The sequence below is a fragment of the Amblyomma mixtum genome, chromosome 3 (assembly GCF_055824585.1).
Source record: "Amblyomma mixtum isolate Tamu chromosome 3, ASM5582458v1, whole genome shotgun sequence".
Classification (NCBI taxonomy): domain Eukaryota; kingdom Metazoa; phylum Arthropoda; class Arachnida; order Ixodida; family Ixodidae; genus Amblyomma; species Amblyomma mixtum.
Window position 1 is genome coordinate 360366347 of NC_143014.1, and position 21631 is coordinate 360387977.

The following is a 21631-nucleotide window of genomic DNA, read 5'->3' on the forward strand; positions in this document are numbered from 1 at the left end:
CATGAGGAGGAACAGGTTTATTTTTCGGCCGGAAGACAACTGCTTTTGTTTTATTTTCGTTAATCTTCATGTAATTGGATGATGACCATTGCTGCAGTTGGACTATGGTGTCGTTACAATCAGTGATGAGTTTATCGATGTGATTACCAGAAAAAAATATGCTAGTATCATCTGCATATATAATAAATTTGGCGTTCCGGTTAATGTTAACAATGTCATTAATATACAGGTTAAATAGCAAGGGGCCCAATATGCTGCCCTGTGGGACACCACAAAGCAGTGGCAGGACTGGTGATCGCGAGTTGTTTATTTGGACTACTTGACATCGATGGGATAAATATGATTGTAATAACTGTAATCCACACCCTCGTATACCGTAAAAGTCCAACTTCTGCAGCAGAACATCATGGTTCACCAAGTCGAATGCTTTGGAAAAATCGACAAATAGGCCGACTACTATTGCCTTGCTTTCAAACTGCGTTAAAATATACTCTTTCTGGTGAAGCAGAGCTAATTCAGTAGACATATTCTTCCTAAACCCAAACTGGTGTTTTGTTATTAATTCGCAGTGGTCAGCAAAACTTACAAGCCTACAGTGAATTATTTTTTCAAGAGGCTTAGAAAATATAGGTAAGATAGACACCGGACGGTAATTGCCCAATTCATTTCGGCTTCCCTTTTTAAAAAGCATTACTACTTTTGCAGTTTGCATTTTCACCGGAAATGTCGATGTCGTCAGACATTTATTAAAGATATGCGTTAGAACTGGTGCTATGACATCTGCGACATACTTTACTGGTTTTATTTGAATTTCGTCGATATCCCTACTTGTGCTGTTTTTTAAATTTTTTATTGTTGAAATTACTTCCTGTTCGTTCACTGGCTGTAGAAATATTGATTTTTCATTCCGCGTGCTGATATACCGACATGCATTTGAGGAACTCCGTGGAGTACTCATACTTGTAAGAAATTTATTGAAAGCATCAGCCAGTTCCTCCTCATGCAAAACTTTGCCATTAATTGTTAGTTTAGAAATGCAGCTACGTTGGTTATCGCGACGCAGTAGCGTGTTTAATTTGTCCCAAAGCAACTCACTCGGCACATTTTTGTCGTCCAAAAAACGCGAGAAGTACTCTTTACGTGCAGTGCGCAGCTTTTTCGTTAGCTGGTTCCGATACCTTTTAAAGACGGTCAAATCATCAGCGTTGCGGGTGTTTAAAAACTGTCTGTAGAGCTTATCTTTTGCTCTCATTTCTTGGTACAGTTCATGTGTAACCCATGGCTTTCGAATTTTTCTACTCTTTTTGCGTCGCTTAACAGGAAAATGAGCATTGTACAATCTTTTGAAGGTATCTAAAAAAACATTGTAGGCGTTGTTAGCATCATGTATATTCAGAACTTCGCGCCAGTCTATTTGCAGCAGCTCACTTCTAAACGCATTGAGAGCCGAATCAGTTACTGGCTGGTAAAGACTGTCAGCCGACGAACAGTTTAGAGTGCGGGCAACTCGTAAACAAAGGAACACGGGAAGATGATCACTGATGGAACACGATAGGGCACCAGCTTTTATATCTTGCGATGAAAGGTTGGTTATAAATATGTCTAGCACTGACTCACATTCAGTTGTTATTCTGGTGGGTACATTAATAACGTTGTCAAACCCATATGAAATGAGAAGGTTGCTAAAATTTGTACTAATAGGAGTGTTAACGCCCATATCAATATTATAATCACCCGCGGCGATCAGCTTATACTTGTTCTCTACAACAAATGAAAGAAAGCCTTCATAAAAATCAAAAAATGATGAAATATGACCATTTGGTGGTCGATAACAGACCGAATATATTACCTTATCTGCAATTAAAGTTAACACTTCATAGTCTGGAGTCACTATGCTAAATGAATCAAGCAGTTCACAGTCCATTTGTTCCAAAGTGAGGATTGCAATGCCACCTCCGCGACCACAAGGGCGGTTGACATAGTACGTATTGTAGCCCTTCATTCTGAAAACGTCACTCTCGTTCGTGCTCCATGTTTCGCTGAACATAATAACAGAAAAACTAAAAGAAAATTTACCGAAGAATTCTTCTAAAGAAAAAGTTTTGTTGCGGACAGATCTTGCATTTAGGTGTACACATTTCAGTGTGGAAGACCTAAAATTAGAAACCGTAATGTTCAGCTCATCTGCCGAGTAAAAGTTGTGCTCATACATCTTTGCCCTTTTCACTTAAGTATAGCATTCAGTGCATACTTCATTCTGGCTTAAGGCGATCAAGATCCTTGAGGCATTTAAAATGAATTGCGTTTGCCCCATCCATCATCCGCACAAGAACCTTTCCATGGGTGTACCATACATATTTGAACTCAGCCTCTTTCGCCCAATTTTTTGTTGCTAGAAGCAGTTCGCGGTTGTGCCTGGTTAGGTTTTCTTGGATGAAGATTTTTGGCTTACTGTCTTTTAGATTGTTCTTCTTACTCAACCACGATTCCCTGATCGCCTGTCGTGTGAAGCGCACGATTATGCCGGGTGTCTTATCTTTCTGAGCGGGCAGCCTGTGTGCCGAGACAATGTCTTGTTCGACGAGATGAGGCGTGTCGAGCTTATCTGCAACCTCATTCAATATGGTGAGCAGATTTTCATCTTTCCGAAAAGGAACACCATGAACTTCAAGATTAAGTTGCCTATTTCTAAACTCAAGCTCATTTATTTCTCGTTGAAGCTGAACCTGAGCTAATAGGTTGTTTTCTTCCCTTTCCTCCAGTTCTTGCACCTTCTTTTTGAGCACTTTTATCTCATTGTCTTGCACACCGATTGTTTTTTTCAAATCTTCAAAAATGGCAGACATGTGCGTGACAGATTCCTCTATGGCTTCCACTCGAGTTACGAGGGCTGGTAGGCTTTCAAGCTTCAGATTAATAGATGTAAGGATAGCCCTTATATCTCCATCGGTCTTACTTTCATCACTGCAGCTACCATGTGACGTCGAACTCCGACAATCTTGGCATCGCCACGCTTTCTTAGCAGCGTCAGATTTTCCCTTGAAAGACTTTTCCGCTATCCCAGCACATTTTCCGAAATGGTACTCCCGTGCGCACTCTGAACAAGCCACGCGTCCGTCGCTCTCAAGAAGGACCACATTACAAGTGCAGCAGACGTCAGACATGGCTTTCCCTGCGACAAGATGTCGCCAGAACCAACACAGGAAAAAACACTACACTACAGGTCTTTGGCAGCGACCGCAGCACAAGCACCATAAAATAGAAGAATATGAGTACAAACTAACCTGCACAGTTTCGATAGCAGTGTAAGTGGTGATGCTCGCAGGGTGCTGCCGCCGCTGCCAAATGACCGCTTCGCCAGCTGCTTCTGATTTATATCCGGTCGATGGCTCCGTTAGGCGCGCACGCGCACTTGTTGCTTGCAGCGGTGATAGCAGCAGTGATTTCGTGCGAAGCCGGTAGTGCGGTAGGGCAAGGTGACGAGTGGCAGGAAAATCCAGGCAGCCCGTCGCGTCCGATGGAGCCGAGCAGCGTTAGGCGATCCGGGAAAAGACTGCTCTCCGTCGTATCTGCACAGTTTCGATAGCAGTGTAAGTGGTGATGCTCGCAGGGTGCTGCCGCCGCTGCCAAACCACGTCGAGGGATTAGCGAAGAAGCTATTATCTCTGAAGCGGGCGGGCAGGGCGCCGCCATCTTGCCAACGCCACGCACGCGGGCAACGTAAAGACCGCAACGCAAAGATCTGACTCTCACGTACGTCCGTGAGACCCACGCAGACACTTCGCGTTCTGCGCACTGGGGACCCGTAAGCGCTCTACGTACGTGAAACTAAAACTGTCTAATGGCTCATCGTGTAGCGCACTCCCGAAAAGGGGTTTTTATACTCCTCAGAATAGGAGTATATCGTCTACTCCTCTGTTTGAAGGGGTACTTTCGGAGTGCTAAAAGGAGTAAAGTGTTACCGCTCTGCAGACAGGAGTTTATTTAGGAGTAAATTTGTGATCACAAAGGAGTTAGCATGGCAATTAATAAAAGTATTATATACTCCTTTGCAGCTACCTTTATAGTACATTTCAGGAGTACGTGCCTGTTACTTTTAAGTAGTTTTGACAGGAAATTTTTTCAGCAATTTTCCTTAGTATAGGGTTACATTTCTGATTCCCAAACGAGTATATTATTTCACTTGATGAGGAAGCCAATTTGAAATAAAGTATTCGTATGGAAGGCTCATTTTAGAGCTTGATATTCCAGGATAAATGCGTCGATGAAATTACAGTGATTTATTGCAAACAATATTTTATTGGGTACAAAACATTTGAGACATGTGTTCGGCAGCTTGCTTTCGACGGCTACAGCGAACCAACGTCTTGGCCCCTGTAGAAAAGAAGAAGAGTGCCTTAACCCATGCTGTCTTTGGATACAGAATTGAAATACCCAAAGGAATGAAGGAAGGCCTACATAGGTCAAACAGGTCAATGCGTCAACGCCCGTATGAGGCAGCACCGCACTTCGCTACAGCCAGGCAACACAGCAAATCTGCCAAGACATTGCAACCACTGCAAAGACTGCACCCCTCTATTCCAAAATATCAGAATCATCGGCCGCGGCAAAACGCGGACAGAACGAGAAATCTTAGAAGCCTTCAAAATGAAGCAGTTAGGCACTGAATGCGTCAGCGACAGCTCTGTCAGGTTCACGGCAAAAGAGTACAGTTTCATGAATGGGACATAGGTTGCCCCATGCTATCTTCCAACCCTTTATAAATTTTGTTCTTCTTGTTTTGATAGCGTTTGTGATTGCCCTCGCGCATGTGCACCCTGTTCTGTTGTTGGCGATAAATGAAGAATATTTCAGTTGTGTTTCCAGCGTTGCCCTGTGTACTTCTCCTGCTTGTGAACGCGTCCTTTCCGCTAATTTCCCACTTGCAATGCACCAACTGGCCCAACAAGCTACGCTTCTTGAATACTTGGCTGATTGTTTGTCAGTTTTAGTCTCCCTTGAAACTTCACAAAAGATTTTTTGAGCCGTTTCCTGCGATCTTTTCTCTCGTCTACTTTAAAAGAGGTCCATTTTGTTTGTTTTCCTGGCCGTGCAGGTATTCATTCAAACGAGGTGGCTGATTACTTAGCAAGGTCAGCTCTTTGCGGGTCAGTGACACATCCCGTCCCGAATTTCAGCTTGCTGGTGATTTCCAGCTTTCGGTGCTTCCAACACATATCAGCGAGGTTGTGTGGTCTCTTACTAAATACCACTGATTGTCAGCACTTAGCATATAATTGGAACGTCCGTTCGTGTAAAACCAGGCTGTGTGAGGTATCAATGACGCGGTTGCAATGCAGTATTCCCAGTTGAAATTTATATCTGTGCAGTTGTGTGTGGTCACCAACAAACCTATGTGGCTGATGAGGGTACTTTGAATCTGCAGACAATTTCCTCCTATATTGTCAAAAGTTCGCACTTCAGAGAAAGATTTACCTAGAGGTCCCTCTCTCTAGGTTTGGGCTCCTGTTATCGCTGCCAGTGTTATTATCGGTCGTTGCTAGCTCAAAAGTATTTGCTTGGGTGCAATTTGTGGGGTTCTCCATGATTACATAATTGCAACTGGTAGGTCGATTTGCTAACTCTTTCAAAATTCTTGAAGCTTTTCTTTTTTTCTCTTCAAAATATTCTTTGTTATTTAACTTTAAATAATCTTCTGTCGTTTTTCATCGATACATTTTTCAAAATTTACGCTTGGCTCTGATATTTTTGTCGTAATCGCCTACGCAAATTTCCTTGTTTATTACACTACACCGTGGCCAATCTCCCCATGTGGGTATGTGCCATGTCTTGAAAGGAAGAAGAAGAGGATGTGCCATTGTTTGAGAGGAAGAAGAAGAAAACTGCCTTTCGAGGTTAGGACTCCCTTTGTCTCTACCAGTTCTGCTCTCGTTTGGTGCGAGCGCCACGGGATTCTCGTTAGTCCCTGTATGCGGCTACCTTAATGATTACATTATTGCAAGCGATCGCTTACCGTGTTAACTCTATATAAAATTCCACCTCATGTCCCAAAAGCGTATTTTATTTTATTCCTCGCATATCTAATTTGTTTAATTTATTTAAAAATTTCACCAATTAATATATTTTCTAATTTCAGTCATTCTACCATTCTACTTAGTTTTTTTTTTCCGCACATATACTACGTTGGCATTCACCACCGTACCTTGGCCAATCCCCCCGCGTGGGTATGTACCATGATTACTGTGGAGAAGAAGAAGAGTGTGATTGTTTGCTTGTTCTTCCCTTTGCAGGGCTTTTGTCGGTGGTCTTGGGGCGGCTGTCGACGTCTTCTCCTGGTCAGGGGAACTCCCTGTGGTAGGCCAGCCTTTCCCTGGGCCCTTTTTCCGAGGTGACATCGCAAGGCCCCCCCCGCCAAGCTCCGAAGCGCGGGTGAACATGGATTCAAGGAGGAACTCCGGTACCCCGAAGAAGGCAAGCGGCGTCGTTCCCGGGCCAGCGGTCACACTGCTACGACAATCGCCCAAAGCCGGGCCAGCGTCGGCAGACTGCTCTCACGATAAAAGCATGCCATCATTCGTGCTGAAAAGCACGCTTTCACCAGAGGCCCCGGTGTTCGTACCAAGGCACTTCAGAGTCCCTCTGCCACAGGAAGTTGCAGAGCCTGGCCCACCCTATCCAGCTTCACCACAGTCACAGGACGCCAACCAGTATGCAATGCTGGAGCTCATGAGCTTCATTGACGACGTCACGCTGTGTCCTGCTGAGTTCGACTCCAAAATAGAAGACGTCACAAGCATACTGAGTGGCATTACCGAGGCTGGCGGTCTCTGTCAGGTGGTCGACACTATCTTCCAAGAGGGACTGAAAGAGGCTAACTTCAGGTATAGCGGGGCACGCCTGTGCAACCATCTTGGACGCAACCTTCACATTCCAGGCGTGGAGGAGGACTTTACAAACATGCTTCTAGACCGGTGTCACAAAGAGTGCGTCACGCGAAACGACTTGGGGTCCGGTGATTTTGACGACGCCTACCTGCGCGGGTTGCTGCTGTTCATTGCCGAACTGATCTCTCAGATGGTGTTTCTGCGGGAGGACCACTACTACAAGGTGAAGCACCTAGCTGCCTGCATTCCCAACATGATGCACGCGCTTCTGCAGTCGCTCACCAAGGAGAACATCAAATGCACCATCCAGGTGCTGAAGCTTACTGGCGCCCGCCTGGAGGACTATGAGAAGGTGGGCTCACCCGAAACCTACTGTTGTGCCCTTGACAGTGTGTTTGAGAAGCTCTGCGAGATCTCTCAGAAGAAGGACATTGACCCGACCGCGGCGCTGATGGTCAAGAATGTCCTCGAACTTCGTGAGAGGAACTGGGGCCGCTCTTCGTCGTCTTCGAGCTCCCCATCGGCTGGCCAGGCGGATGACAGCCTTCCCATTACTTGTGGTCCCGACGGCGTGCCGGTCTCCAGTGAAGAGGAGAGGTTTATCCAAGAGCTCCTCCTCACAGAACGGATGGGGAACATCGAAATGTCTGATGGAAGCGGTTACGCCAACAACTGCTGCAATGACGACATGGACGATGAGATTGCGGCAGCCTACGAAGAATTCCTCAAGGAGTCGGGACAGTGAAGCTCTCTCCATCTCGGCAAGGGAGGGGACCAGAGTGGGTTGGCCGTGAGGTGCGAAGATGGGGAAGTGCAGGACAGCGCCCAGTGTTTTCTTAAGTGTATTTTTTCAAACAAACAATCAAGCCGGTGGTGCGGTGTACGTTCCTTCTTTGGGCGCTATTCCCCAAAACTATGTCGGTCTGAAGGAATGGGAAACCTGCATTGTCTGCGGTAATTCCAGACAATAAACGTTTGCAAAACTGTTGCAGCAGACAGCCATTTCTTGTCCAGGAGCGTAAATAACACTTCGCTGCTTGCGGCACAAGGATGACGATTAAAACGCTCTAGTATTATTTGTCAGAGAAAAAATACAAAATGTTTGGTAAATTCATCTTCTCGCCTGCGACGCTGCGAATTCTGTCGGTCTGCGACTGGGGAGGGCCGTCGGTCTAGCCGCAGACGACCTGCGACCGAGTTCCGTCCGGTTGGAATTCAGCCGCAGCGTCGGTGTGTTCGCTCTGCGACTGACCACTTGACACCACGCCGAGACGGCACGTGACGTCACGTCACGCGCCGTGTCGGCGTGGTGTCACGTGGGAGCTGTTCCCGCGGCGTAAGCAAAACTGTTTATTCTAATCAAAACATACGAAATATTGCCTTGCATCTAAAAACACGCTGGTCATAACATCATCAACACATTCCGTGCAGCGTTTCTGTCGCATTTAATCGTGGGTTGCCTATGCGAACATCGAGCAACCTTGCGTTTCCCTCCGAATTCGCTGGGTACGCGTTGCATGCGAAAGCACTGTGCGAAAATCGCACTGCGGCGTCACAGACTCGGCCGACTATTTTCGTTGAGCACCGCCCTTAGGCGGTGCTCAGTTAGAAGATAGCTGGAGGGTGGCTAGTCCAGCTCCGTGTAACTTTCCCGAGGGAACCAGAGCTTGGCAGAGGGGCGTTGCAAGCGCGAGTGAAAAGCACCTGTCACCCCTCCCATTGAAAAGTTGCGTGTAACGCGCTTTCTCTTGAAAAAAGACCAGTTCCGCACATGCTTTGCACGTGTTGGACTGCCTGGAAATCTGTTTGCGCTGACGCTTGCTTTTTCCTTCGTGCTAGAACGCTGACGAGATTCAGAGGGTTAGGAAAATGTACAAGCGCGATAGAAAATAATGTGAACAGCACGTTGCCCACGCACTGCCAAATTGGAATTCATGTCTAGCGTATTTGTGTTCGAATTAGGCGCCGCACTGTTCGCATTTCTTTCTATCGCGGCAGTACCCTCTCAGGTGTCGGTTCCAAGAAATAGTGGTCAGCGATTTTTTTTTTCAGCGCCGACGAAAAAAACAGAGAACTGATAGTGCATCACGTACACTTCGTGGAGCAGATTGTTGACGAAACCGCCATCACCCTTGCGGCGAAATGTGTGTCGCAAGTAAATGACAAGATCATTTAAGACGTGGAGTTCGAGCTTAATACCTTTTTTTATGGCACGGTCATTTTCGCACAATACTTAATTTTGTTGGGTAGCTGAGCAGTTCTATGTACGCATCTTTTTTGGAGAAATAGTTGGGATTCCTTTACGTTTTTTCGCTGTATGTGTTTATTTGGACGTAAAATAAAGATAGACGAGGCTGAAAAGAAAACCGAAAACGCGCGAAATGCGCTTACCAGCTGCTCGTTTACGGCTAACAGAAAAAATGCTCTAGTTTGGTCAATCACTACGAAGTGGTTGGTACATTTAATTTAATGCCGATTGCAGCGCACGCGCATTCCCAAAACAATTTATTTGCAGAGCCATCTCTTATATTCAAATGCTCTCTCATGTGCAACCAAATATTTTTACTACTTTTACTTTTAGACATTTTTTACATCTAGCAAAATAACTTCGGAAATTGAGCCGGGCGTCACACGTAAAAACAATGCGGCGATCACTGACCTTGTATCACACGGTCTGCCTAACGCAGTTGTTGATGTCAGCCTCCAAAATATTTGTTTGCGTTACCTGACCGGCGGACGGCTTTACTGGCGAAAAAAATAGTTTCGTTAGAGCGAGCTCTACGACTAAACACAGCATGCTTAGTGAATTACAATGGAAATTCGTCAGAAATAATATACACGCGCAACATACCAAACCAATTTAGGAAGAGAAAACCGCCTACCTCAGATTGCGCACAGAAGTTATCCAGGCTTGCCGCCTCTCGTTCTCAATCAATTCACAGCCAACAATTCCGGGCAAAACCATTTTTGAATGGGAAAAAGTGTATGAACGCATTTTTTATACACTGGAACCTCCCGTCGAAATGCTTGCATTATTTTTTTTGCCTTGCTATTCAAGTTTTTGTTATCGCTCGATGCGAGCGATGGAAAAGTTCTGCAAGATTTTGCTACACATCGAAAAGATGGACCATTACCTCCAATATTTCCCCGGGAGTACATTACAAATTTCCAATATTTAATTTTTTTTTCCAGGAATGTAGGAAATGTCCAGGAAATCTATACAGTTCTTAGGAGGGTAGATGTGTAGGCCAGTTGGTGAGACTATACAGTTCCTCAGGCTGCTCTCGGCCCTTGGTGTTGAGAGAACTATTGTAGCAGCACCCGACACAACAATACGTTTCTCCACTCTCTCAACGTCGCGGTATTCCAGTCATGACTCACGACGAGCGGCAACCCCTCTTTTGTGCACCCACGAGCAGGATGGCACGTGCTCACAATGAAAGAAAGAGTGCCAGCAGCGCGGGCAGCACGCATACCAGTCGAGGAGTTGCTGACTCCATGCGCTGCGCCGGCGACGTGCCCACAGAGAATTTTGGAAATGATCAGCAGGCATGAAAAAAGTGCAATCGCTATTTTACACTCGTTACAAGTCCGGATACTGAATCTGGCTGACTGGCTTCAGCATTGTACTGAATTAAAACGAGGATGGAGAGATTATATCGCAGTTTTTCATGCGTCACTTTACCTATAGGCACTCATTGACGTCGCAATCATCGTTCAGTTATTGAAATTTAAACAGCAAGAGAAAAAATTTCTAATAAATTATTGAGCAGTTGTATGAACACCACGTGGTACTCCATGTATAATAATGCCTTACGCATCATTACAAAGAAGAAAACACGCACCCAGAAGTTAGGCGTCTTTACTCCTTTAAGTGCCCTTACAGTTTGAAGAACAGGTGTCTAATTGACTCACATAATGAAATCAGCCGCATACCTAACACGGTCGGCTGGAATTGCGAAAAACGCATCCTTACTACACACAGACAATGGTAGTGCTATATACTGGATGTCCTCAGGATGGACACTGCTTTACTTCATGTACATGTGTTCCGCTCAGAGAAGCATTGGTGTAAGTAAACAAAAAGACTAAGCATTTCTTGCTGAATATGTTACAGGACTTTTGTGTTAGGTATTTCCTCAGGGCATTAATTTAATTAGTGACAGCAAAGGAATTTTGCCGTGACGTATTGCATTGCGATGGTAAACTTCAGGCGTTGACCACGTTCCACACTCCGATCATTTTAAGGAAAGGCAGTGTGCGTAATGGCTCCCTGGGTCAGTGGACGCCTGAATCGTGCTTATAGATACGTGGGGTGATGAGAGAGAGAGAGAGAGAGATGCCAGCTGCAGGCATTGACAAGGTAGTGCCAGAAAGGCGGCGCTGAAGCCATAGGCAATCGGCGTTCATTGTGTTCATTAGCGTTGCCAACGTTTTACACTCCGATCATTTTAAGGAAAGGAAGGCGAGCGCGCGCGGCGAGGCACGCCAGCTGTGCGTAGTGTTGCTCTCCGCGCATGCGCAGTATGGTCGTGCAAGAGCACGCGAAACGGCGAGACTGTGGGCAATGTAGCTCACGCAACAATATGTGGCTACGCGCAGATGTTGCTTTCGCAATCCTCCAGGTTTAACCAGAGCTAAACCACAGCCAGTTTTGAAGCGAAAAGCTTCACTACGCTAGTCAACACCGCGCTTCGCGTGAGCCGGAGGCCAGATTTGCCACTTCTGCGCATGCGCGAAACCGAGCGACGTCACGCACGGCGCAGGGGGCCGCCGACTCTGTAATAAAAAAGAATAAAAATGAGCACAGGAACGAGAATAAAAAAAAAGAAATGAAAGAAAAAAAATATCAGAAATAAAAAAAATAAAAGACAAACAGTGTGCCAGGAAACTCTATCTCGGTGGACACCCGAACCGCACCATAAGGGAAGGGAAATGAAAAGAAAATTGGTTTCAAGGAAAGGAAACGACGCCTGCCTCTCTCATACCTCGGTGGATACCCGAATTAAGCCCCACCTCGATGGACACTTCCGAGGCGTACACACTAAGCGCCTGAGCGCCCAGTACGCGCTGCGACGGGCGTCGAAAAGTGGCATGTACAGCCTTTGTCAAAAGTAACCAGTCTGCATGGTTAAGGCCGAAAGTTGTTGGAAGGTAAGGGCTCCACTGTATGAGCTAGAAGCAAACCATGCAGCCTGGTTACTTTTGACAAAGACTGTACCTCCAAGCTCCTGGTGCTGGCTGGCTCCCCCTCCCCAGCCGACTGAAAAAAGTCAAGCCGTGAAGAAAGGATGGTTGGTGAGCTGCAAGGATTCCGAGAGAACTTGGGGGGGGGGGGGGGGGGGGGGGATCTGAAAGCTTTCAGCAGTGAAGAAAAGACTCCCCGAGGGCCCCGCGGTCTTCCCATTGTTGTAAACCGGACCCCGCTTCCGACGGGCGCGCGAGCACCCGTGCACAGGCGCCGATATCTGGCATGCACAGATACAGTATTCTAGGCACTGTAGCACAGATATCTGCGCCCCGCTCGCGCCTTGTGCATGCGCAGACAAGCTCCAGCGTACGCCCGTGCGCGTAGGCGCTTCTCGTGTACGCCTCGGAAGTAGAGATGTAAATTTTCAAGAAATTTTGATTGGCATGAAAAAAACCGTTTTTTTCAGGGTTTTTTCATGAAAAATTGGAAATTTTGCAAAACGTGTCAAAAACAGATTTATTTGCAACAACACAACGATCAATAATAATGCTCCGAAGTTGAGTCGAATATGCAGTTGTAGATGTCATATTGTGAAACGAACTTCTTGTTCTATTGCACCGAGAAAGGAAACATGAAAACTGATCTATAAGTCTCTCCATATCGGACTCAAAATCACTGTCGCCGGATGCGGCACTACGCGCAGCAGCAGGGATTGAAGTTGTGTCCACAGCTAGGTTCGACTGCACATACACAAGCTTTCGAACGGGTTCCCCTGAAAGCCTGTTGCGAATCCTTGTATGGACGTTTCCGAAACGTGACCAGTTTCGTTCGCAGCTGGCGGATGACGGGGGTATCTGCAGCAGTCGGCAAGCCAGAGGCGGCTGGTTGGTGCAAAGGCCTTGCCACCAGGTAGATGGGGCCACATGCTTCGCCGAGTCCCAGACCCCTGTCCTGTACCATATTCCTGCGGATGTCCTGTACTCTGCTACGTTGGAAATCAGTTTACCGATGTCCAGTGAAAGGTGCCCTGCTTGCAGAGATATCCACTCAAAACTATCTGCAATCTGCGCATCGTCCAGGTGTTTTCCTCTGTATCTTGCATCCAGCAAATTAGCAGCAATATGGACTGGTCGCAAACAAAGCTTTTCGCGCCTGGTGACCATTTCTTTCGCTCGAATCTGTTCCTCGCTGGTCAACGCTGAGGTCGCCAGGTTTGCTGCAAGTTCAATTCTAATGGAATGGAAGGCTTCTGGAACGTCGGACAGCAGAGCATTGTCCGACTCTAGTGGGGTTATGGCTGACGCAGTTGGTGCAATGAGGAGCAGGCAGCTTTGCACGGACTTCCAGAAACCGTCTTCGTCCAAAACAGTTTCTCGCACGGACTTATTAACTTTGAGGTCACTTAATATCACGGTCTGCTGAAGGGCTTCCTTGTTTCTCAGGAGGCTTTGAAGTGACAGAGCCATGCCTCCCCATCTTGTTTCGCTCGGAAGCTTTAGAGTTCCAGGTCTCCCTTTACCTGCAATGTCGCAGCAACGATGTGGGTACGCTTCACGTACTTTATAACTTGCCTTGCCGCATGATGGACATCCTCAATGACTTTAGTTTCATCAAATCATTCAAAAGCAGGTTCAGGCCGTGGGCCGCACATCCAATGCACGTGATATGCTCATATTTGCTTGTAACAATACTGCAGGCTGCTTGCATGTTGCTGGCACTGTCTGTGACTAGCGCCACTACTTTATCGCTTCCCAGCGATCACTTTGCAAATCTCGACAGCAATACACCGCAGTGTGACGATTTTGGCCTGTTTCAACAGCTGAGTAGAAGAATGGCTTTGGCGTTTCCACGATGAAATTCATGACTGCCTCGCCACGAATGTTCGTCCATCCATCTGTCAACAGTGTCAGGCACGAAGCGTTTCTCACGGTTTCCTCGACGTGTTGCTTTACTCGCGTGTACTCCGAGTCAAGCAGAGGTCCACTCAGAAGGTGTAGAGAAGGCAGAGAATACGACGGTCGAAGCATCTTAAAGGCACATTGCTTGGGTAGATCGCTCGAGCCAAGGCAGTGTCGATTTGGCTTTGCTGCTCTGGAGTGATGCGGTCTACAAAAGGCGCAATACTCTTGATTTTTTTTGGCAATGGCTGCTCTTCATCGCATTTGCAGAATTCTGACTCACTTGCTTCAACTGATGACTGAGTTGACACATCAGCAGGATGTTTGGCGTTCGTTTCCTTGCTGCAAATTTCCTTGACGTCCAGCGGGCATTTCCTACACGCCAACAGTTGCCTTGTCAAACGTGTGGCATTCGGAAATCCATGCTGAGCACTGCAGTACTTGCATACTGCTCGCTTTGTTCCGTCAGTGGACGTTTCGCACACAGAAAAGTGTTCCCAAACATTCGATCGCGGGCGAACCACTGTCACAACCAGGACCGTCTCCCACGCTAACGAAGTGGCATGCACCCCGAATAATCGTTCTTGCGTTTGTTTTGTCAGAATACAGATGGCAGCACTCTGCAGCCCCTTCCACTGTAGACGATATAGGCTGTAGTAATTAATGGTTCAGCTTGGTTACGCCTACATTTCGTTAGATGGCAATGCGAGTCCATCACGCTTGATCTCGCTTACCAGAGTTTCAGGTGTTACTGTGTAGCCGGCCTAACCAGGAAGCTAGGTTTGTATTTCGCTAAAACCGCTTATGTGCACAGCAGCCTATGTTATTTATGCTGTGTGTATCGCGCTGTAGAATTTGCAGCCATTTTGGTCTACTTCAGCCGAGTTAAAGTATCAGTGTGTTTTTAAGTCAAGCCTCGATCTGACCTGGCCTTCAACCCGCGTACTCGCAGCACGAACGTTTTAAAACCACTACCTGGCACCGGCGATGGCGACTGCTCTCCAACCGTTCAACGATACACGCTGTAATGATTTTCAAAGCAAAAACAAAAACCTAAACTGAAGGCAAGCAATCATAAAACCTTGAAATTGCATTGTGAAATTTTCGATGTTTTTTTTTTTCATTTTTTCTCGTCTAAAAAAAACGAAAAAAACGTTTTTTTTTCAAAATTGCAGTGTTTTTTTCAAGCCTTCACATCTCTACAAGGAAGTGTCCATCGTGGTGGGGCTTTATGGAAAATGAAATGAAAGGAAAATTGGTTTTAAGGAAAGGAAATGCCTGTCTCTCATATTTGGCTGTACACCCGAAAGGAATGGACACCACAGTACGTCTCTAAACCAACCTTCTAAGACAGCACCTTATTCACTACACGCGTTTCTCCACCTCCGCTTTCATACAGGCAGTGTGTGGACGGCCGAACGCCTCCACTGTTATCGTGGTGCTCCCAGTGCATTGTGCGAACTGCGACAGCCATGACGTCAAACCAAGCGTAACTGAACCTTTTCGCTTGTATATCCAGGCTTAACCACAGCTGAGCCACTGCCAATTTTTTTTTATTCCCAATTATTTGCTTTCGGGCTCTGCCTACAGCCTTCAGATGTCTTAATAATATCGCGCTGCCATCGACCGCACGGCGTATCAACGACAATAAAGAAAATGAGCAGGGAGGAAAGGGAAAACGAGGAAAGTAGGAGAGGCAAGGTGAAAAGAAGAAAGTGTTGATCGTTCATTGTATTGCTCTTGTTGGTGTTTGTGTATTTCATAGTTCTTTCCTCGCCAATAGTACGTGCATTACTTGTAACGCATGTGGCCACTCCTGCCTTGGCGGCCAAAAGGTTGCCGCCAGTACTGAATAAATAAATAAGTAAAAATAAGCGGGGAGGCTAGCGAGAGTTCACGCAAGCACACCAAGTTTTCTTCAGCGGGAGGGTAGCCTGCCACGCGCCCTGCTATATTACTTGTTGTGACAAAAAAAAATAACGGAGTGAGGGAAGTAGAGCGCGTGTACAGTACATGACTGCGATGCCCGCATTCCCGTTTTTCTTACCGCAGCGCCTGTTGATGCCGCAAAGATGAAAGGCACTTTCAACCAATCACTTTTCCTTTCCCATGACTTATCCACGCATCCAAAACAGAGAAAGAAAGAAAACAAAAAAAAAAGATGAAAGGAAATTCATCAGTGCACGAAATATTGTCTGGAATGTGAACCTTTTGATTTCGTGTTGTGGCTTCAAAGTGTGAACACAATCATAAGGGCATAAACTAGTCTGAAGCCCACTTAAGTCGATAGAGACCAATAAAAAAGCAATTCATATTTCAAAGGCATCTTTCTTCACATGTTCACGGTGGTTTTTTGCAACAGGCAGTGCGGCTGTCGCCACTTCGCGCACTTCAGCGTGCGTTCCCAGACGCCCTTAGAGCGTGTGGGGGTAGCGGTCTCGGACACAAAGGAGATGCCCTCGACTCGGCGTGGCAAGCGCAGCGGAGACCAGCTTCCAAGTGACGAAAAGTTTGGTCATTTGGTGCCCAAGCAAGCCAGAGAATGGGTCGGAGCCAAAGGTTCACAAACAAAACAAACTTTATACAGTAATGAGACGATACAGAGGATTTCACAGTCACTAGTACAAACACATACAAAGTGATTAACAGAACAATGCAACTCGTGCAAAGTTACACTCGAGAGAGATTACAATACAAATGAATTATAGCCCCTAAAGTGCACTAACCCAAGAGAGAGGCGAACAAACAAAACACAATTTGTTCATCGGGCACTGCGACAGTCCGACGATTCACGATGGTGCCGTCCCGCAGACCGGCGCGCGCTGTCTCGTTGGGCCGTGGCTGGCCAAGTGGTTGTCCCGGGAGTCGAGCGGGCCCGCTTCTCGGAAGTGCATCATAAAATCATGATGCATTACCTACACTAGTGTAGCCAGTGTAGGTGAAAAAAATGGCCCTAGTATCGGCTGCGCAATCTCCTCCTTCTCGCGACGGGTGCGTGTCCCCTTTGGTCAGGCACTGAGGAGTTGCTTCGATATCGTTCGGGTGCGGCGCTGACGCGCTAGTGAAGTTGACAGCCGTGCTGTGCGGACGTAGGTTTAGGTGCTCTTCGGATCACGCGTGGAGACCGGGACCGGACAGACTGCGAGAGTGACTGCGTAAAATAGATGAGTACTTTCCTTTAATAGTTTTAAAAGTGTGTTTAGTTTTTGAGGCTGTTAGGGGAATTGCAGGTTAAGGAATAGAATTTAGGTCAGTGACCTAAATTCGGCCGGGACTATTTGTCCGGCAGTTGTCTCAGTGTTTTTTTGTGCGTTAACTTTTAGAGATAGCTATTTTTTTTCTAAGTGATCGATCGGCATTTGCGGTAGCCAGAATTTTATTTTAATTTTGCACGTGTTTTCAAGGGTTTTTGTCTTGAGCGTGTAGATATCTTGGCATTTGGTGCAAGCAATAATCGAGTGTTGCTACGATGGTTAAGCTACTGAAGGTTAGATGTATGGAGTGTGAGGAATCGGTGAATTTAAAAGAAACGCGGTTCGATTCAGTGGAGGAGGCCGAAGGCGCAGATTTTATGTGCAAATTCTGCGTATTAGGTGCGCGCCTGGACAGGGCTGAACAGGCGAACAGCGAACTAGTGCTAAGGATGGATGCTCTAGAAACAGAGTTACAGATAGAGAGGGCAGAGAAGCGTAAGCTTCAAGTACAGCTTTGTCAGATCGAGTCAAAAATGGTTGACACCGCCATTGGAAGCCACAATGGCGGGCATTCCAGCGCCAGCCACGTGGATGGGGCTTGCACTGGCATGGACAGTGATAAGCAAGTAAGACAGACATGTTCAGACAGGAACAGCTACGCGCAGGTGGCAGCTGGGAAGTCGAGAGACGATACTGAGAAGGGGAACGAGCTAATTCCAGGAAATGAGGTCACAGTCACTGATAAGATGCAGCAAGATCCGGAAGTTAGGAGGGAGGGGCAGAGTAGGCTAGTGCTTATCGCTGGTGACTCAAACATGGGGCGCTGCAAAAGAGCTATTCTGGACCGTGTAAAGGGTGATGGGCGGGTAGCAGTCGGGGTGTTTCCAGGAAGGACAATGGACGATGTTCTGAGAGCAACAAAAAATGAACTTTCCGAGAAGGCTGCAAGGCGTAACTTGGTAGTGGTAGCGGCGGGGCTAAATGATGTCCTGACTGGTAACGCCGCACAAGTAGGGAAAACATTAGCTGAGGGAGTTGACGGTATAAGGGCGATAGCACAGCAAGCGCAGATCGTGGTGTGTACAGTGCCGGAGGTACAAGGAAGGAATGTAGAGGTTGCTAAAGACGTTGTGAATCTTAATCGAGAGATAAGGCAGTTAGGCCTCGAGAAAGGCTTTGAGGTGGTAGACATAAACAAGGAAGTGCACAGAGCAGGTTCGGGCAGAGACTTTGGACGAGATGGCATCCATTTCAGTGGAAGGGTAGAAGAGATAGGCAGGCGCCTGGGAGGCCGAGCGGTAGCTTTTTTAGGGGGTCCATGGTGGCTCAGGGCGTAGGGGTAGGTAGAAGCGATGTAAATGTAACAATGGCGGCTGATCCCAACAAAATGGCCACTAGGAGGCCCAGAAAGAAAACTACGAAAAAGAAATTTAACGCCAAGATCAGTTACCTAAACATGCAAGGGGGTAGAAAGAGAGCGAAATGGCTAGAAATAGAACAGCAGTTAAAGGACGAAGCAGTAGGTGTGTACGCTCTATGCAAGACACATCTGAGGAATCTAGAAGATCCACCTTTCATCGATGGCTATGTCTGGGAAGGGTGCAACAGAACAACAACGGAGAAGAAGGGAGGAGGAGTAGGTATGCTGATACATCAAGGAACAAATTGGCAAAGAATAAAATCAACTTGCAAAGAACATGTCTGGGTATCAGGTACAATTGCTGGCAAAAGGACATGGCTAGGGGTAGTTTATTTAGGGACCGGGGACAAATGCAGGCAAGAAAACAAGGATCTAGTTAAGTGCCTCAATGACGATATAAAGCAGATTGGAGACGGTGTCGATATTATTTTGCTTGGAGACATGAACGGCCACATCGAGGATCTGGATGGATACACAGATTGTAACGGGAAGTTAATGCTAGACTTGTGTGAGCGGCACAACCTAGTTATTGTCAATAGAGAAACTAAATGTGAGGGACAAATCACGTGGGAATCCCGTAGCAGGCAAACACCCATTGACTACTGTCTAATGTCGCAGGGCATCTACAGCAAGCTCGCAATAATGGAAATAGACGAAGAGGGGAAGGACAGCCTAGGAAGTGATCATAAACGTATTAGTCTACAGTTGGGAGCCCTAGTCAAAAGAGAAATGCAGCGAAGTCCAAAAGACAACGCAAAATTAAATGATGAACAAATAGCGCTAATATCAGCCGATATAGAAGAAGTAATTGAGAAACGCCACATGGAAAATTGGGATTATAATCAGTTAGAACTGCTCATTGCTACAAAAATGAAACAAGTGAAAGGAGTTACCGCTGGAGAGGAAAGAGGAAGCCACGAAGCTGATGGAATATGGAAATTAAGGAGGCCATCGAACAACGACGGGTGGCTTCAAGGGAACACAGAGAAGCAAAGAGGGCGCAGTTATCTGAAGACGAAATAGGCAAAAAATGGGAATCTTATCGACAAAAGAAACAGCAAGTTCAGGTCCTAGTCCAGGCTAAAATAAAGCAGTCCTCTGATAAATGGCTGGCTGAAGTTCGCGAGGCAAATAAAGGGGGGCCAAGAAAATTCTGGAACCATATAAGCTGGTTGGGAAAAACAAATAAAAGAACGCAGGAACAGATTATAGATGCTGAGGGAAAATGTTTAGAGGGAGACAATGCTGTGAACTACATTACGTCATTTATAGCTGCGTCTTTTAGCAACGACAATGGGGTAATCTCCCCAAGTAAGGCGGCAACACAGGACAGTACAATAGAGAACAGCTTAGAACTGACTAGTCTTAACTGGGAAAGGCGGAAGCGAATATTCCTAAAACCACATCCGCAGGGATAGACGAAATTCCAATTAAGCTGATCAATGAACTTGGCCCAAGAAGCAAGGAATCCCTGATAAAAACATTGGAGAGAGTCATAAGAAATCAGGAAATTCCGCACAGCTGGAGACAGAGTAAAATGAATTTGTTTTATAAAGAGAAAGGAGATAAGATGAACATAAAATCCTTCCGTCCGATTACGATAACATCTGTTATGTACAGGCTGGCAATGCAGGCGGTGAAATTAAAAATGCAGTCATGGGTAGAAGGTAATCGGACACTCGGAGAACTTCAGAATCGGTTCAGAAGGGGTAGGCGCTTAGATGATAGCCTGTTCGTGGTTACCCAATGCATAGAAATACTAGCTAAGGCGGAAAACAGACCTCTCTTTTTAGCCTTTCTAGACATAAGCGGTGCATACGATAACGTGAAATGGGGTGGAGCATATTGAAAGATTTAGGTATCGGTCATGAGGTAACTGATTTTCTACAGGAAATCTACCGAGATAATGAAGTTGAAATTACATGGGAAGGGAAAAAAAGTACCACAACTCTGGGGGTGCACAAAGGATTAAGGCAAGGTTGTCCTCTATCACCGCTGCTGTTCATGCTTTACGTGATAAATATGGAAAGAAGGCTAGAAGAAAGTAATCTGGGTTATAATCTGTTGTGCAGATTAGGCGGAAATGTAGTTGAGCAGCGACTCCCGGGTTTAATGCATGCGGACAATATTGTACTGTTAGCAGATAGCCAGGAAGATTTACAAACTTTGGTTAATTGCTGTGGAGACAAAGGAGACGCTCTAGGATTCAGTTTTACCGCAACTAAATCAGGTGTGATGATTTTTAACGATACAACTGATCAGGTGCTTACAATACAAGGCCACGAAATACCCTAAGTGGCCGAATACAAATACCTCGGGATATGGCTAAATGAAGGGCAGATATACACGGCAAAGCATGAACAGGCTCTTAGGGCAAAAGGACGAAGAGACGCCGGGATAATGAAACATAGGGCGGGTACAACAAATATGAAGTACTAAGAGGTATTTGGAAAGGAATAATGGTGCAGGGACTTACTTTCGGCAATGCAGTTCTGTGCTTAAGGGCAGAAGTTCAGTCGAGATTAGACGTAAATCAGAGAGTTGTTGGAAGATTAGCACTAGGTGCCCACGGCAAAACCACAAACGAGGCAGTACAAGGGGATATGCGCTGGGCATCGTTCGAAGCACGGGAAGCTAAGAGTAAAATACTATATGAAGAACGCCTGAGGAAATTGGATGATAACAGATGGGCAGCTAAGGTATTTAAATATTTATACAGAAAGAACGTCGACTCACAGTGGCGGAAAAGAACTAGAAAACTAACCAGTAAGTATGCCGGTCATGAGGACGGAGAAAGAAAGAGCATTAAACGACAGGTTAAAAACGCGGAATTTAAAAATTGGATGAATTCAATGGAAAAGAAACATAGTGTAGAACTATATCGATACTGGAAAACGCAGATCAGGAAAGAATTTTTCTATGATAACTCAAGAGGCAGTTCCCTACTTTTTGAAGCTAGGTCAGGGTGTCTTAGAACGCGCAGCTACAAAAAGAAATTTAACGAAGAAGATGACACATGTGCAGTGTGTGGTAGATCTCTGGAA

General features: G+C 46.2%; 1 protein-coding gene and 1 pseudogene across 1 annotated transcript; both read left to right on the plus strand.

Annotated features, from left to right (window-relative positions):
- The window catches only part of LOC149356514 (uncharacterized), a 35858-nt pseudogene that overhangs the window by 12126 nt on the left and 2101 nt on the right, over positions 1-21631 (plus strand).
- Positions 6436-7729, plus strand: LOC149356515 (polyadenylate-binding protein-interacting protein 1-like). The gene has a single exon (XM_089584191.1). It carries the CDS (start codon positions 6436-6438, stop codon positions 7627-7629), a length of 1194 nt encoding a protein of 397 aa, XP_089440317.1. The 3' UTR covers positions 7630-7729.

Excerpts from the sequence above, each read along its gene's own strand:
- LOC149356515 (XM_089584191.1), top strand. The coding sequence starts at position 6,436 with ATGGATTCAAGGAGGAACTCCGGTACCCCGAAGAAGGCAAGCGGCGTC.